The sequence below is a fragment of the Myotis daubentonii genome, chromosome 8 (assembly GCF_963259705.1).
Source record: "Myotis daubentonii chromosome 8, mMyoDau2.1, whole genome shotgun sequence".
Taxonomy (NCBI): Eukaryota; Metazoa; Chordata; class Mammalia; order Chiroptera; family Vespertilionidae; genus Myotis; species Myotis daubentonii.
In genome coordinates, this window is record NC_081847.1 from 26,207,940 (window position 1) to 26,226,554 (window position 18,615).

The 18,615-nt window shown below is 43.6% G+C and overlaps 1 protein-coding gene across 1 annotated transcript in view; it reads left to right on the top strand.

Moving 5' to 3' along the window:
- PAK5 (p21 (RAC1) activated kinase 5) overlaps positions 1-18,615 on the top strand; it is a 248,355-nt gene that overhangs the window by 202,599 nt on the left and 27,141 nt on the right. The window contains exon 4 of the mRNA XM_059705572.1: positions 5,002-5,787. Within this exon, the coding sequence (XP_059561555.1) occupies positions 5,002-5,787 (786 nt within the window). The remainder of the gene's footprint in view (positions 1-5,001; positions 5,788-18,615) is intronic.

Consider the following 18,615-nt stretch of genomic DNA (forward strand, 5'->3'; position numbering starts at 1 on the left):
GCAGGAGAACTAATCTGTATGGCACTGTAATGGTGAATACATGATGCTTTGTATTTGTCAATACCCACAGAACTTTCCAGCACAAAGAGTGCACTGATGCATGCATTTTTTAAGTCAACCAGAAGATCAGAGGATCCTAGGATGGAATGCAGGCTGTGACCACCCCCCCCCCCAAAAAAAATCTAACTATTACCTATATTTGACTAACATAATCTAATTAAAGGGAGTGTGGGGGGAAAAGTAACTTTGGAAAACAGTGCTTTGAACGGGAACAGTAAGACCAAAGTAAAAAAGAACTCTATATAAGAACTATACTCTGGCTGGCTATTGTTTCCCATGCTGGTATGGGTCAATATTCTGAAGCTGCTGTACATTGTATACTGGGATTGAATAAGTAAATGAGTAACAGGTGGTGAGATCCAGGTTTTTCACTGTCAGAACCAGGGGGAGGGGCAGTTACAGATAAGGGAAAAGCTAGAATGAACCATGCGGTACTAGACTAGGTTCAGAGACAATAGTATAAATTCATGTTTAGCTTAATATAGACACAGATGGGTAGATATAACTATAGAAGTGTGCATTTACCTGTGTAAGTATACATGTATACATTTCCTCATCATGTGCATGAGAGGGCCAGGAATCTATGACACACCCGGCATCCAGATTCTAGTTTCTAATATCATTCTCCAATAACAAGGCTCCTTGGGATAATGGCTGATTTTAGGGCAAAGCAGGGACATTACAAAGGAAGCCTTGAGAATCTTACAGTGCCAGAAAGTAAGAAGTATTCAAAAAAAAAGAAAAAAAAGAAAAGGGTGGGGGGGCTTGTCAAAGTGACATAGCAGCCAGCCTTAAAGAACTCTCAATAACCAAAGATGGAACCATTTGAGCAACAACACAAGTAACATAGCATTGGCTTATAACCCCAAAAATAAGATAAGTATCCATGATTCCATTCATATTAATACAAATACATGATTGAATAAATAAGCAAATATGGAGACTAGATAAGCCCCCTGTGCATAAGAATTCAAAATACCCCCCTCTTAAGGGCTTGGCTCCTCTTCCCTTGAGTATGGGCTGCACTGTCTTACTTCCAAAGAGTGAAATATGGAAAGGGTATGGGATAATGTAACTTCACAGTGTGGAAAACTGGCAGACACTACCTCAGCCAGGTGATCAAGGTCAGCATCATCAGTGATAAGTCATGTTGGTGCTGTGTACCCTGTATATGATGTAATGAAATTGGTTCATTACTTTGTGGTCTTCCTCCCCAAAACCAATAACCCCTGTGTAATCATGAGCAAAACTTCAGACACCCTCAATTGAGGGATATTCTGCAAAATACCTGTCCAGTACTTCTTAAAACTGTCAAGGTCATCAAAAACACGGCAAGTCTGAAATTTTTTCACAGACCAAAGGAGACATGACAAATATATGTAATGACGTGTACTGGGCGGGACCCTAGAACACTAGGAAAAAGGTGAATGAAATCTGCATCAATTGTGGAGTTTAGTTAATAGCAATGCAAGGTGTTAGCAATGGGGAAACTGGGTGAAGGATGTGAGAACTTTATCCTCTTTGCAACTACTCTGTTAATCTAAAACTATTCAAAAATTAAAAGTTTATTCAAAGGAAAATGGTAGAGACCAAAAGTATTAGTCCAGGGCTAATTTGGAGAATGGGACAAGACCTTGTCTTTCATTATATATCCATAGTGAAATGGATATATATGTCCATTTCAGAGAGGAAGGGAGAGGGAGAGAGAGATAGAAACATCAATGATGAGAAATTATCTTTGATCTGCTGCCTCCTGCATGCCCCACACTGGGGATCAAGCATGTAATCGTATGTGCCCTGACTGGAAATTGACCGTGACCTCCTGGTTCATAGGTCGAGGCTCAACCACTGAACCATACCAGCTGGGCCATTATGTATCTACATTAATAAAAGAGAAAAATGGTAATTGGTGTACGGCGCTACCCTTTTCATTGGCTAATCAGGGCTATATGCAAATTAACTGCCAACTAAGATGGTGGCTAATTTGCATATGTAGGCACAATGCAGGGAGGCGAAAGGGAAAGCAGGAAGAAGCCCCCTGCCACTGACAGTGATCAGAAACCCAGGGGGGAGCTAAGAACTGGGGGGCAGGGCAAAGGCAGCTCTGGGGCCGCCTTTGCCCTGCCCCCCAGCCATGATCGGAGAATCAGGCGCCTTTGCCGCCCTGGCCAGTGATAGCAGGAAGTAGGGGTGGAGCCAGCGATGGGAGCTGGGCACGGTCGAAGCTGGCCGTCCCGGGAGCTAGGGGTCCCTTGCCTGGGCCTAAAGCGGAGCCCACAATCGCGGGGCCGCTGCAGCTGCGGGTCCCCGCTGCCTGAGCCAGACGCCTCATCTAGAGACGTCCTGCAGGGGCAGGGACGGAGCCCGTGCGATCGTGGCGCCCCCCGCTGCCACTGCGGGTCCCCGCTGCCCGGGCCGGATGCCTTGGCCAGAGGTGTTAGGCCTGGTCAGGGGCAGAGCCTACAACCACGGGGAGCTGGGGGTCCCCTGTCCAGGCCTAATGCCTTGGTCAGAGGTGTTAGGCCTAGGCAGGGGCAGAGCGGGAGATCGTGGGGAGCTGGGAGTCCTCTGCCCAGGCCTGATGCCTGGGCCAGAGGCATCAGGCCTGGGTGGGGGGCAGAGCCGGGGATTGGGGGGATATGATGGTCCCCTTGCCCAGGCCTGAAGCCTGGGTCAGAGGCGTCAGGCTTGGGCGGGGGGTGGAGCAAGTGATCAGAGGGAGATGGGGATCCCCTGCCCAGACCTGATGCCTGGGCCAGAGGCATCAGGCCTGGGCTGGGGGCAGAACCAGTGATGGGGGGAAATGAGGGTCCCCTGCCCAGGCCTGACACCTCTGTCAGAGGCGTCAGGCCTGGGCAAGGGGCCAATCCTGCGATTGGAGGGTGATGGGGGTCAACGCCTGAGGGCTCCCAGTATGTGAGAGGGGGCAGGCTGGGCTGAGGGACACTCCCCCACACACACACCCAGTGCACGAATTTCATGCACCAGGCCCCTAGTAATTTTATAATCACTGATCTTGGAAAACATTTTCTGGATAACTTTGGCTTTCCCCCAGTTTAAAATCTTCCTATTGTACTGACTGAGATGGTGTTGAACTCCTTGCTATTTGCTCAAAGACATTTTTATCTTAAAATCCTGGAAGTCTGAAGTCACAACACTTCGTTCTTTGTTCTTTTGTCCGCCCCCAACATATTTTGCTGCAAACCATGTCATCATCAAGGTGCAGCCCACTGGCTTTGTAAGTGGTTTGTGACTTCCTTCTGTTCCTGGTATTCCGGTTCTATTTAGGTCCACTAAAGGGAGCGTGTGGGCTTCACAATTTGTCACCAAGATTCAGGTACACCTACCTCATTACCAAGCCCCCAAAATTCAGTGATGATGCTACACAGAATTGTGGCCATAACAAGTATTGCAGTTATCTAATCTAATAAAAGAGAAACATGCAAATTGACTGTACCTCCACGACACCCACAAGCCACGCCCACAAGCCAATCAGGAGCAAATATGCAAATTAACCCAACTAAGATGGCGGCAGCCACGGAGCTGGAGTGAACAGGAGGCTTGGGTTGCCCCAGCGATGGAGGAAGCCAAGCTTCCCACCTGCCCTGCCGGCCCTGAGCTCTGCTCAAGGCTACAAAGTTTCAATTATAGAAGATAAATAAACCCCAGATACCTGCTTCCCTCTGCTCAAGGAGGTGCTGGAAAAAAAAAGAAAAAAAGGAGGGGCTGGGAGGTTGGGTCACCGGGAGCCATGGCCAGCCTGCAAACAGTCATCAGCCCCTCACCCAGGCTGGCCAGGAACCCCAGTGGGGCCCCCACCCTGAAGGGGAGAGGGCCTAAGCCAGCAGGTGGACATCCCCCGAGGGATCCCAGACTGTGAGAGGGCTAGGTTGGGCTGAGGAACCCCCCCAAGTGCACAAATGTTTGTGCTCCAGGCCTCTAGTATACTTAATAAAACATCACATTTGATCATGAATTAAATCACATGAGTGATTTTCATGCTGCTCCCTGTTTACTGTTCAGAAAGTTCTGTTTTCTTCTAGAAAATCTGATAACTTCAATTGTTATCCATCTCCCATGAAAAGGTAAAAAATAAAAAGTGCAAAATTTCTGGGTGTGCTAATATTCAAGTAACAGTGTTTACTGGGTTTGCAAATAATCTGTATAATGAATATAAAAACATAATAAAACTCCTTTTACAACCAAACAATTATAGACTGTTAAAATTATAACACCAGCTTATTGTTAGGTGGTTAGGGTTGATTATTTAAGCAGAGGGATTTCCCATGAACTGGTAAATAAGATAATGCTAGCCAAAAATAGTCTCCTAAATGGCTTTCTTTTCCATTTTCCCCTTCATTCTTATTGTTGACACTATTGCAAATGTCCTCATTTCCCCCCAACTGGCCACCCTCCACTAAATAGTTTTTGATGTTAATTGATCTTTCTGTTGAGATAGGTAAGGAAAGTTTTACAATTTGAGATTATTATTTAAATAGTTTATTTCACCACTGAAGTCAATCAACAGTTTTTTTTAGTTTTTAATTTTTTAAGTTTTTTTTGTTGGTTTGTTTTGTTGGTCCTCACCTGAGGATATTTTTCCATTGATTTTTAGGAAGAGTGGAAGAGAGAGGGAAAGACAGAGAAACATGGATGTGAGAGAAGCACAGACTAGTTGCCTCCTGCATGTGCCTGGACTAAGGCCCTGGCCCGGCAGGAGCCTGAAACCAAAGTATGTGTCCTTGACTGGAATCAAACCCGGGACCCTTCGGTGTCCAGGCCAACACTCTATCCACAGAGTCAAACCGGCTAGGGCTTTAAATCATTTTTAATGAAACGTTCCTCTGGGGTCTGTTTTCCTCTGGTTTAAATTGGATGGGGTGGCATGGGATTCCGCCATCAATTGTTTGCTTTAAACAGTATTCCTTTTATTATTCCCAGACAATCGTTCGAGGAAACAAACCCTGCCAGGAATCCTCCATCAACGGCCTCCTGGAGGATTTCGACAACATCTCGGTGACCCGCTCCAACTCCCTAAGGAAGGAGAGCCCGCCCACCCCGGACCAGGGCGCCGCGGGCCATGGCCCAGGCCACCGGGAAGAGAACGGCTTCCTCACCTTCTCACAGTATTCCAGCGAATCCGACACCACCGCCGACTACTCCACCGACAGGTACCGCGACAAGAGTCTCTATGGAGACGATCTGGATCCGTTTTATAAAGGCAGCCATGCGGCCAAGCAGAATGGGCACGTGATGAAAATGAAACACGGGGAAGCCTACTATTCTGACATGAAGCCTCTGAAATCCGACCTGGCCCGATTCCCCATCGATTATCACACACACTTGGACTCACTGAGCAAACCCAGTGACTACAGTGACCTCAAGTGGGAGTACCAGAGAGCCTCGAGCAGCTCGCCTCTGGATTACCCGTTCCAATTCACGCCTTCCAGAACTGCAGGGACCGGCGGCTGCTCCAAGGAGAGCCTGGCCTACAGCGAGAGCGAATGGGGGCCCAGCCTGGATGACTACGACCGGAGGCCGAAGTCATCGTACCTGAATCAGACCAGCCCGCAGCCCGCCATGCGGCAGAGGTCCAGGTCGGGCTCCGGGCTCCAGGAACCGATGATGCCCTTCGGAGCAAGTGCATTTAAAACCCACCCCCAGGGACACTCGTACAACTCCTACACCTACCCTCGCTTGTCCGAGCCCACAATGTGCATTGCCAAGGTAACGTCCTTTGCCTCCTTGCCTCCAGAGTGGGGGGCCCTCCACCAAGGTGGTGAGAGCACCGCCTTCTTATATAGTCAGATTCTCAAGTGCTGGGTTGCCTTGTAAGTGAGAATCCATATGGAAATTCTGATTTCCATCCCCCAACCCCGAGAGCCGAAAATTTAGGGCAAGACACATTTATTCATTAAAGTAAAGGTCTGTGGGGAATCGTCTATGGGGTTTCTAGTTAAAAGGCAAAAAATCGTGTTTATTTGAAAGAGAACTTAGTACAACATGAGCACATCGCATTTATCGTAACGTCTCTGTGAAGGAGTATATGATTGTAGATCGTTAGATGGAATAATACGGTGGTTCCTGCATTCTGAAAAAAATGTATGTGGCTCTGCTGAAAAGGAAAAAAATAATCAGGATAATGCGGTAAGTTTTTAATAAAGTTATTTTATTCCACTTGAGGGACAATTCTTCATTTGAGAGTATGTTCTTTCTATTATTGTTGTCTTGAAATATCTTTTTTTGTTTGTTTTAAATTTGGGGATGACAGATAGAAGCTGGTTGCTGGGCCTTTTTCTGTGCTTTTTATTTTCTTTTGTTTTGTTGTAACTCCTTTGTTGGTTAAAAAATAAGTTTAAATGTCAGATGCTGTAAATTTTCTTTGAAATTTGGGGACCACTGTTGTAGCAGTTCCTGAACCTGAACGTACTCACTTGGAAAAATACCTTGGAGAGTGTGCAAGTGGTTTATTTTCCCATGGTAGCTTAGAAATGCTTCTGCTACCTCAGCTGTATGGCAAAGTGAAAATGGGGCATTTGGTGGTGGGCTGTGGATTCCATAGCGGTCTCAGACTAGTTGAGAGGGACGTGACTTCTGGTAGCGTGATCATGTGCGCTGTACCAAATGCTCTCTCTTCAGCAGCTTGATGGGAGGCGAGCCCTTGGGGGATGTCCCCTTAGGGGATGTCCGACTGCTTGTTTTATTGATTGTAGATAGTCAATATTTTTCTTTGCTTACTATTTCTCATAAACCCAACCCAATGTGTTGAAGTCATTTAGGGACATGCTAGTAGTGACTTTAACCATACTTTAGAGAGAGAAAAAAAAACAAAACAGAAAAAACTCTCACTTTAGTTTCCAATACATAAAATGAGAAACAAAGACCTGAAATATATACATCTAGTTAAAATTTAAATATTGAGAATGTTTTTCATGTCACTATGTGAGTTATTTGAACTCCCGTGATCAAGGTATCATGACTGCCTTTACTTCTTATGTTCTTACCAGGGCAATTGTTGGAAAAGAGGTCTGTCTAATTGACCAACACAAAAAGCTCATACACATGACGTATGAGATAGTTTATTAGATTTCCTGTGCATATCACTCACCTGAGGGAACCCCTTTGTAGTTCTAGAGTGAAATAAGGGAATCAACACATTCCATACCTGAACCTGGTAACATCCGCAGGTTTTGAACAGCAGTGGTTACTTCATGTAACAGTAAAGAATGTTTTTCAGCTTCACTGAGGTATAATTGACAAAATTTAAAGATAATTAAAATTTACAACATGATGATTTGATATATGTAAACATTGTGAAATTATTCTCTTCCAACATAATTAAGACATCCATCACCTTACATATTTACTTTTATCAGGGGGAGAACATTTAAGTTCTAATCTCTTTGCAGATTTAATTATACAGTAGAATTCTATCATCATCATGTTATACATTAGGTCCTCAGACCTCATTCATCTTATTACTAAAGATTTGTACCCTTTACCAACTTCTCCCTCCTCACCCTTGTCTCTGACAATCACTTTTCTATTCTCTGTTTTGATTTCTACCTTTATTTAAAAAAAGATTAAGTGATATTTCACTTATCATAATGCCTGGCTGGTACTCTCATTTATTGCAAATGGCAGAATTATTTCTTCTCTTTTAAGGCTGAATAATATTCTATTGTATATATATTTTCTTGATCCACATTTTATTGAACCATTCATCTGTTTATGAACACATGACTTGTTTCCATACCTTGACTATTGTTAATAGTGCATTGGTCATGGGGGTATAGTTATCTCTTCCACATAAAGATGGTGTTTCCTTTGAATATATATCCAGAAGTGGTAGTTTTATTTTTAATTTCTTGAAAACCTTTACTCTAGTTCCCATAGTGGCTGTGCCAGTTTATATTCCCATCAATAGTTACAATGGCTCTTTTCCCCCCACATCCTTGCTAGCATTTTAAATCTCTTGTCTATTTGATAATGGCTATCCTAACAACTGAAAGATATCTCGTTGGGGTTTTGATTTATAGTTTCCTGATGATTCTGGTATTTGTCACTAGTGATGAAGAGCACCTTTTTATGTATCTGTTGGAGATTTGTATGTCTTCTTTAGAAAAATGTCTATTCAGATTCTTTGCCCATTTTTTTAAAATATATTTTACTGATTTTTTACAGAGAGGAAGGGAGAGAGATAGAGAGTTAGAAACATCGATGAGAGAGAAACATCGATCAGCTGCCTCCTGCACATCTCCCACTGGGGATATGCCCGCAACCCAGGTACATGCCCTTGACCAGAATCGAACCTGGGACCTTTCAGTCCGCAGGCCAACGCTCTATCCACTGAGCCAAACCGGTTTCGGCTGCCCATTTTTTTTTTAAATTGGGTTATTTGTGGGTTTTGTGGTATGTGTGTTTTTCTATCTGATTGTTTGAATTACTTGTATATTTTGGATACAAATATCAGATATTTGTATCAGATATTTGGTTTTATCTTTATCAGATATGTGGTTTACAAATACTTTCTCCCATTCCATAGGTTGCCTTTTCATTTTTGTTGGTAGTTTCCTCTGCAGAGCAAAACTTTTTTAGTTGAATTTAGTCCCACTTGTTTATTTTTGCTTTTGTTGCCTTTTCCTTTGGTGCTAAATCCAAAAAGTTATTGCCAAGACCAATGTTGAAAAGCTTGTCCCCTGTGTTTTCTTCTAGGAGCTTTATGATTTCAGGTCTTACATTCAAGTCTTTAACCCATTGTTAGTTGATGTTGTGTATGTTATAAGATTAGGGTCCAGTTTTATTTATTTTTTTTTACACATGGCTAATCAGTTTTCCCAGCATTATTTATTGAACAGACTATTTTTCCCCATTGCATATTCTTATATCCTTTATCATAAATTAATTGACCATATTTCTGGGCTCTCTATTTATTACACTGATCTATGTGTCTGTTTTTATGCCAATGCTATAGTGTTTTGATTATTCTTACTTTGTAATATAGTTTGAAATCAAGAAATGTGACACCTCCAGTTCTTTCTCAGGATTATTTTGGCTATTTTGGATCAAATATGATTTGTGTATGAGTGTGTGTGTGTGGGGGGGGGGGGTCATGCTCACATCTCCAATAATAAGAGAAAGCACAAATCTCATGTAAATTTCCAGGTAGAGCAAAAATGAGGTGTGTGTGTGGGCATGTATTTGACATGAGTTTGACAACATTTGGCCAAATTGGAAAAAAATACTGTTAACCCACAATTTAAAAAAACACACAAAACCCTCCTCCAGTGTGTTCTACCTACCTAATTTTTCTATTAATGTAACAGGAATCGAGGATGTTATGACATCCGTAGATATTGGCATACATCTTCCTATTTTTGAATGATTTGCTGGGGCTTAAGCAAAAATTAAGAAAATATAAAACCAGCTCTGGCTGGATGGCTCAGCAACACCCTGTGCACCAAGAGGTTGCAAGTTCGATTCTGGGTCAGGGCACATATCCAGGCTGTGAGTTCAAACCCCAATCAGGGCATCTACAGGAGGCAACCAATCAATGTTTCTCTCTCTCTCATCCCCTCTTTCTCTCAAATCAATAAAAAAAAAAACACCCACATATCATTATATGCATAACTCATGGACACAGACAATAATGTGCTGAAGGACTATGAGGGGTTGAAACCGGGTGGAGGGAGGCAAAGAGGGAAAAGAGAGGGACATCTGTAATAGAATCAACAATAAGAAAAAGCACAACATATCCTCTGGTGAGGATTTACAAAGGAAATATGAAGCCACACAAAAGCCATGTAGTACCATTCAGCCCTCAGAACTATCAAAAGGGCCACATGTGGAGGGAGAACACTTTCCACCCTCCCCTGCAGGCAAGTCTGCCTCATAGGGAGGGAAAATGGCTGGAGATATTGTCCACATGCATTTGTTTTTGCTCATTCTGATGCTCTCCAGGCACCAAGCAGCTGCCAGCTAGAGTGTCTTGTCTGGCTCAGCACATCCATTTGCTGCTCTGTCTCCAACCCCCAAGAAGCCCCCAACAAAATCACAGCTCTGCCAGTTCTGAGCACTCTCTGTGCTGCCTTGCACCATGCAGCCCTATGAAGCAGGCTCTCTTGCCCTCTTCATCCAAATGAGGCTTTGAGAGGCTCAACAACAGCTGGGTCAGTCAGCTCAGAGCAGAGCTGGGACCCAGCTTTCTAGGCTCAGCCCCTTCACCGACATTGGTTACATCCCTGAATGGCATAGGAATAGCGTCTGTGGGCACCAAGCCTCACAGGCTCCTTTTGACACCTGCAGCAATGAGGTTCCCTTGGGTTGCATCGTCCTGTCTCACTCTGTAGCGGGATTTCTCAATCTCGACACTATGCACGTTTAGGGCCTGATAATTTTTTGTTGTGGGGGGCTGTCCTGGGCACAGTAGGGTGTTTAGTAGCATCCCTCACTTGTAATAGCCAAAGTGTCTCCAGACACTGCCGAATGTCCCAGGGGGGCAGGCGGAGCAAACGCAGCCCCAGTTGAGAACAACTGTTCTATGGCTCCTGCTTCTCCAGGACTTTTTGGCAGCTAAGACTCCCAGAGTTTGAGTCCTGATATTGAACCTTATAACTGGGTGGATAAACTGCTTGCCTCTGCCTCTACTTCTTTATCTATACAATGGGGATAAAGAGCATCCCTGTCTTATCATGTGTGCGAGGGTTAAGTCAGTAATGCACAGAGCCTATGTGCATCAGTCTACATGTGCAGTAGGTGGATGGATGGCGGCTGTGATGTGGTGCTGAGGGTGACTCCATGCTAGCACTGTGCTAAGCATCTTGTAGACAGTAACCAATTTAGAAGAACTCAAGCTCATCTCTTTTACCATCAGGAAGCTGAGACAGTCCAGCTGGTGTTGCTCAGTAACTGAGCATCGGCCTATGATCCAGGAGGTCACAGGTTTATTCATTTCTTTAAATTACTAGGGTTTGCCTATTTGTAGAGACCATAAGCCTCTTGTCTGAACTCTCTCGGTGTGAACTTGCCGTATGTTTTGTAAGGCAGGGAAGGGCATGACTCTTCCAACTCTGTGTCATAAGGTGTAAATTCCTATGTGCCTAAGTAGGAATCCAATGTCATGGTGTGGGAGACTGGCTTGCAAAAAACACTAAATATGGTGAATGACTTTCTGCTCTATGCAGTTTGGAAATCCAGCAATTGCCTGACCATCCGGAACTTCACTTACTTCCTAAGCATCCTGCATCAGGGTCTTCAGTAGATACCTTAAAGCATTAGCCCCCCCCACCCCACCCCACCCCCACACACACACCGCTCCATCCAGAACAATCCAGCCACGGCCTCCCTATCACCGGTACAGAAGGCCACAGTGACAAATAGATGCTGAAGCAGGATTTTCCCCCCTTTCTTTTCTTTCTCCCCCCTCCCCCCACCAACCCTATTTTTCCAGCCTTGGCATAAAATGGTCAAATGATGTTCTACTGCAGAATTCAATTTCACAGTTCAGTTAGGTCCTTGATTACACTGCCAAATTCAGATTAATGTGCATTTAACTAACATGGATCAGGGGAATTCTGGCTGACAGCCAGCTGTAATCAGAGCTATTGATAGCTGTGTGGAGTTTTATGCCCTGTCCACCGCTGGTGAAATTGATTGATTAAATGAATTCATTGCTATAATTACGTTTAATTTTGATACATCACAAGCCTGTGTCTGACCCTACCCTTGGAGAGATCGTGTGCATTGTGGAAGGGTAGTTTGGCAGCGCTGTTAACCGGGAATTATTTACTTCCATGTAATACAGCCTTTTGTTTTTGTTTTTGTCCTTCTTACTTTTTGATTGGGTTTGAATAGAGCCATGAAAAAGCACAGTTCTTTAAGAATTCATTTATATGGTATACTAAAAGGCCCCAGGAAACTAAACAATGAATGGATGTCATTAGCCATTTCAGAGAGAAAGGAAACCAAGACTGCTTGCGCATTCTTTCAGCGTTTTAAAAGGTCCCTGTAGGGAGAATTCCTTCTCGGAAGGTATCCGATTTTCAATGACAATTAGTGGCCTTGGAACAGCAGCTAAGCAGTTTAGCAGCCTGGGTGATAATTTGCCCAAATGATCCAGCCTTCTCTTAGCACATCTTGCCATATGGAAACCCCTCTCAGAAATATGCAGACCATGGGCTCATTTCTCTGAAGTTACTTTATCACCAAACTGCAGGGCTGCTCTCTTCGGAGGCGTGGGGAATAGACTTCCTAGTCTCTCTTCATTGTTTTCAGTCCTGCGCAGCAGATTCCCACCCCTCTCTGGTTCCTGTGCCTTTGCAATAGGTCTTCAAAGGTAAATTACTTGCTTAGATCTTTTGGAAATGGTTTGGGGTGTGGATGGTGGGAGGGTCATTGGATTCGTTTATGAACTATCTGTACCTTTTGCTCATCCAAGTCCACTGCATTGTGGAATTCATCCCCACATCTCTCTCACAACACTATAGGCCTGCTCATATGGACTCCACATATACTCCATTTTTTTCTTGAATATACTACAGGTTGTAGAAAAGGTTGCATAGTTCAAGCTTTACACCTTTGCAAGTCTTTCTTACATGCACGGATGTGTGTGTATGTGCAAGACAGTATCAATGGACAAATTCATCCTTTATGTTTCACTCACTTTCAAATATTGGATATCATGGGAAAGACTATTTAGAGCAGGATAATTAAATAATTCTAACAGTTTAAGAACCATGTAAGAGCCAGGAAGCCTTGCTACAAAAGAAAGCTTGTGCTTTCTTTTTTGGAAGAGTCCACAGAAGAATGTTTGGACATTATTGTAGCTGAACACAGCATTCTGCCCTGGCCAAAGCAGAAACGAAAGTGATGGATTATACACATAGAGGACCATTTCAGTTTGCTCTGATGATTATTCTTTTTGTATATTTTGAGCTTATTTCTCTAAGCCAAGACTGTTTAAAAACAAACAAACAAAAAAACCCCCACAACTCAGGGTCTCTTCATCCTGGGAGCACACATATGGCTTTCCCTTCCTCTTCCCCCCCCCCCTCACCCGCCACTGCACGTTACCATTAGCTTTCCTCACTCCCAAGCTGTAAGGGCCCTTCCTTTACCTCCATAACTTGTTCCCTAAGCCCATTTCTTGTATAAATTACTTATTCTAGATCTGTAATATACCCAATAAATGTTCTCTTGCAAAACAAAACAAAACAAAAAAATCAAACAACTTAATTTTCTTACATCTCCCTCCTCCCTCCTCCATCATTTTCTGGTCCAGTTGTTGCATTCTGCTCCAGGCTTCTTAGACATCTGGGCCCCAGTGAAACACCCTAACAGGCTTTAGCTCTGTAGTTGTCACTCCACTCTGCACCCACCTCTGTCCTGTCCCTCTCCACTTTCTGATCGTATCAAAGGCCCAGGTCCTAAAGTAGCACTGTCTGAATTTGCATTCTAACTCTACTTAGCTTTGAGAACTTTGCAGGGCCTACTTAAACCCATCGTGCCTCAGTTTTCTCATCTGTGAAACGGAACGATTATGGGGTCCATCTCATTGTGTAACTTGAGGTTTAAATGCAACCATGTACATAAAGTGCTTAGAACAACTCCTGGAACATGGAAAGCACTCAGCAAATGTCAAGTATCATTATCATCGATAGAATTCTATCCATCCTGCAAGAATAGACTTCTAATAGAGAATTTGGTTTATGGAAGGGGCCCAATAAAAGACCCCTGCATCTTACTAAAGAGGGAGTGTCCAGCCGTGAATATACACATCGGGGAGGTGACAGCTAATGGTAGAAGTGCCAAGGCAGGGAAGAAAGCAGGTCAGTATTCCAAGCACGTGGGACATCTAGATACCCTCCCACTGGGAGGAAAGGACTGACCTGAGCAAAAGAACGGGGTGGTGTATGTAATCTTAGGGCTATAGGGTCATGTGCCTTGTATTACTTGGGAGCAGTTTCCCCTCCCTGAGCCTCAGTTTTGTCAACAATAACATGGAATAAATTGTCCCTGCTTGATGGTCAGAGTAAAAAGGAATGAGGCCTGCCACAAATGTGCTAGCCAGCAATACTTGCCATCATGAATCCCACATTTGGGATTCATAAAGACCCAACTGAGGACATCGTCAGTGACATGGTGGCCACGAAAAGGGTCACTCATGCATTTCTCCTTCACAAAGTCAGCTGTTTACCCACCATCTCCTTGAATGGATGAAAGCCAGCAGGGAAGATCACATGTTCCCACAGTCTAGACAAGCAGTCTATTGTCCTTTGATGAGCACACCTCAAGTTTGGTTCAAAAAATTGTCTCTTTTGATAGTGGTTGCTTCTCATCCATCGCTTTTCAAGACTCTGCAGCAGGCATGAAACACAATAGCACTGCTTTGTCTCACAGACCTAATTTCAAAGACATTTAGCTCCCAGCGAATGACTCTGCATTCTGTCTGACTAAAAAGTGTCCCATTCACGCAGGCAGGAGTCTCTTCTTTATGCCACATGCCTGCTGTTAACCTAGATCCTGACAATGCTGCTGCTGCTCAGTAAAAAAGAAAGGCGGCCCAGTGCAGTGTGGAGTAGTGTTTGTGATTCCTAAAGGATGCAATTTCTTTATTTTTTTTAAAAAATATTTTTATTGATACATATATCAATATATATATGTATATATATATATATATTGTATATCTATATCTATATATATACACACACACACATTTAGAGAGAGGAAGGGAGAAGTGAGACAGATAGAAACATTGATGTGAGAGAAACATTGATCAGCTGTCTCCCACACACTCCCTACTGGGGATTAAGCCTGCAACTTCGGCATGTGCCCCTAATCAGGAATCTAACCAGCATCCTAGTGGTATACCGGCTGATGTTCAACCACTGAGCAACACCGGCCAGGCCAATTTCTTTAATTTTAATATATCTTGCCCTGGCCAGGTGGGTCAGTTGGTTGGAGTATTGTTCTATACACAGAAAAGTTGCCGGTTAGGTTCCCAGTCAGGGCACATGCCTAGGTTGCAGGTTCAATCCTCAGCCTTGGTTGGGGCATGTGTGGGAGGCAACTGATTGATGTTTCTCTCTTCTTCTTCTTCTTCTTCTTCTTCTTCTTCTTCTTCTTTTTCTTCTTCTTCTTCTTCTTCTTCTTCTTCTTCTTCTTCTTCTTCTTCTTCTTCTTCTAAATATCAATAAATATGTCCTCAAGTGAGGCTTTAAAAACATATATATATATATATATATATATATATATATATATATATATATATATATATGTATGTATGTATGTATTATAAGTAATCCAGACTTGTGGGGAATGAATTCACTTTTGCTTAAAGTAGAGGAAGAAATCTCCCAAGGAGACACTAGAAGATGATGGCATTTGATGGTTCCCAGGACAACTTTTCAAAATAAAAGTAATACACCCCTCTTCCGTTCACACGCTTGCCTGTGACTAGCCTAGGCTTGGCTAATCTCAAGCTTAGTTTGTAGAAAGAACCCAATCATTTATTTTATACCGAAATTTTATTCCCCCTACAGTCATCACATATATGCACCAGTTTTCCTTGTGTATGGCCAAAATCCAGGGACTTAGAAAAAAATCAGCTTGCTTTTGAATATAGCATTTTAATTATAATACAATACTTTATATATTATAATTAAAGGAACCTCTGTGATTGTTTTGAGGGTTAATGTATAAGAATATATATCACTAGTACCTTGTACATATTTAATAACTGCTAGCTATTTTATTAATATTGTAATTACTATTTACTTTTTCTTTCATTCCCACTGCTGTGCTGAGCACTTTATATAATACCACCACCTAGAATATATTGATGTGTATTCAATACTCCAGAGTTCACAGTGACCTATAGAAGTAGGAATTATTCTTATTACTACTATCTTACAGATGAGAAAACTGAAGTACAGGGAATTTAAATAACTTGCATAATGTCACACAACTTCTAAATGGCAGGTAAAAGATGTCGAGCCCAGGGTGTGTTTTCTTAAACACTCGGATGCTCTAGGTTGCCCCAGTTAAGCCTCATAAAAGCCCTGTGAGGGAGATATTATGATCCCCATTTTACAAATGAGGAAACTGAGGCTCAGAGAGACTAAGTGATTTGACTCAAGCTGTCAGAGTCAGAATTCAGCCCTAACATGTATGTCCCTTAAAAGCATGTGTTCTCTCTGCTCTGCAGTCAGGACAGGACATGGCTTAGCAGCTCCCTGGTCTCTGCTGCTGGGTGGGAGACTGTCTGAGAGCAGGACTCACCTGCGAGGGTGTTCTCCAGGCAGGGAAGGCTGCATTACCAGCTGTGCATCAGGGTGGTACTGTCGTGTGGGGTCATGAACAGAAGAACTGAGAATGGTGCTATGGTAGCAATTTTTTTTAAAAATATTTTTATTGGTTTCAGAGAAGAAAAAAGAGGGAGAGAGAGATAGAAACATCAATGATGAAAGAGAATCATTGATTGCCTGCCTCCTACACAACCCAGACAGGGGATCGAGCCTGCAACCTGGGCATGTGCCCTGACCAGGAATCGAGCCGTGACTTCCTGGTTCATAGGCTGACGCTCAAACCCTGAGCCATGCCAGCCAGGCCATGGTAGCAATTTTAAGGATCCCACTGTGTGCAGATCTTGCTCCCTGACTTGTGGAATAGGCTTCTAGTCATGCTGTGTGATGGCACAGGAGCTTGGGACATCAGCCTTTCTCCAGATGACCACCATGCTACCAGATCCAGTGAGCAACATGCCCCAGTCTACTTGACTTCTCAGTAGCAGTCAACATGCTTCATTACTCTTTTCTTCTCAAAATACTTCCCTCCCTTGGCTCCAGGGCACCCTAGTCCCTTCCTTTCTTTCCTATGTCACTGGCCACTCCTTCTCCTGATCTTTCTGATCTCTAAACGTTGGAGTCCTTGGACCTTCTCTTACACATTCAACATCATGGCTTGTAATGCCAGCTAAATACTGATCAGATTCATGTCTTTAGTGGCAACGCTGTTCTGAACTCAGGCATGTCTACATCACCTAAGTGACATCTCCACATGGATGCTTACTTAACAACTCTCTCAAATTTAACAGGATCCTAACAGAACTCTGTTTCCCTCCATGTATTTGTTATCTATTGCTGTGTAACAAACTATCCCCAAATGTAATGGCTTAAAGCAACAATAAACCCTTCTTATTGCACATACTCTTTGTGCATCAGGTCTCCATGGCTAGGTTATCTGGGTGATTTTGTCCTGAGGTTGGAATCAAGATGTCAACCAGGGGTGTAGTCACCTGAGGCTTGACTGGAGTTGGAGGATCACTTCCAAGATGACTCACATGGCTGCTGGCAAGAGGCCTCAGTCTACCTGGTTCTTGGCAGGAGACTTTGCCACTTAGACCTCTCTTTAGGATTCTTGAGTGTTCTCATGACATGCCAGCTAGAGAAAGCCAGAGCAAGTGACCCAAGAGAAAAAGTCAAGAAACCATGTGATTTTTTTGGCCTCAGAAGGCACTTACTATCATTCCCATCATATACTGGGATGGCACCAGGATATAAATGTCAGGAGACAGGGATCATTGGGAGCCACCATGGAGACTGATTACCACACCCCAAAACCTACTCCTGTCCCTGTGCTTCTCAAATCATTAAATGACCTGTTTTTCAGGCCAAAGTCCTGGGAGTCATCCCTGATTCTTTTCTTTCAGATTCTAATTCAATCCATAGCAACTCCTGTCAGCTCTAACTTCAGACCTACCCTGGATCCCACCTCTCTTCACCCCTTCTATAGGACCCACCCTAATCTCAGCCCACATTGACTAGCTTACTGCAGTCAATTGCTATCTGTTTCCACTCCTACCACCAAAGTCTCTTCTCCAGCATCTGGAGTCAAGATCATGTTTCTCCTCTCTGCTCTGCAACCTCCAGTGGCTCCCGCCTACCTCAGAAAATTGGCCAGCATCCTTTCCGTGGTCTTCTGGCTCTTGGCTGCTTCTCTGTTCATTCTTCCAAACTGTCTCCCTCTCCACTCCAGGAGAGCCGCCATGTTGTTTCTCAAGACTATTTGTGCCTCAGAAATCCTACTTGTGCTCCTCCTTCTGGCTGGATCGCGCCCTCCCTACACATTCATAGGGCTTGTTCCTTCACTTCAACCAGTTTCTGCTTGAATGGCACCCCTCAGGGCAGAGAGCACTTTCCTGTCCAATATGGCACCTTGTTCCTCTCAACCCCCTCACTCTGCTTTATTTTTCTTCATATCACTTATCACTACTGGACCACATACTGTCTATGTATTGTTTTACTTATTTATCGTCTATCTCCTTCTCTAGAATATAAGCTCCAGGAGAGCAGAAATACCATGCATTTTTATTATAACTGGACCTTCTCAATGTACCTGCAATAATGCCTAGCACATCATAGTTGCTGGAATAAATGAATCAATGAATGTACTGACTGGGAGCAATTAATCCATCCAGAAGAGTGCCACCCAATAGAACTTCCTGTAGTGATGGAAATCTCTACCTGTGCTGCTAATGCAGTGACTTAAAAAATGCTT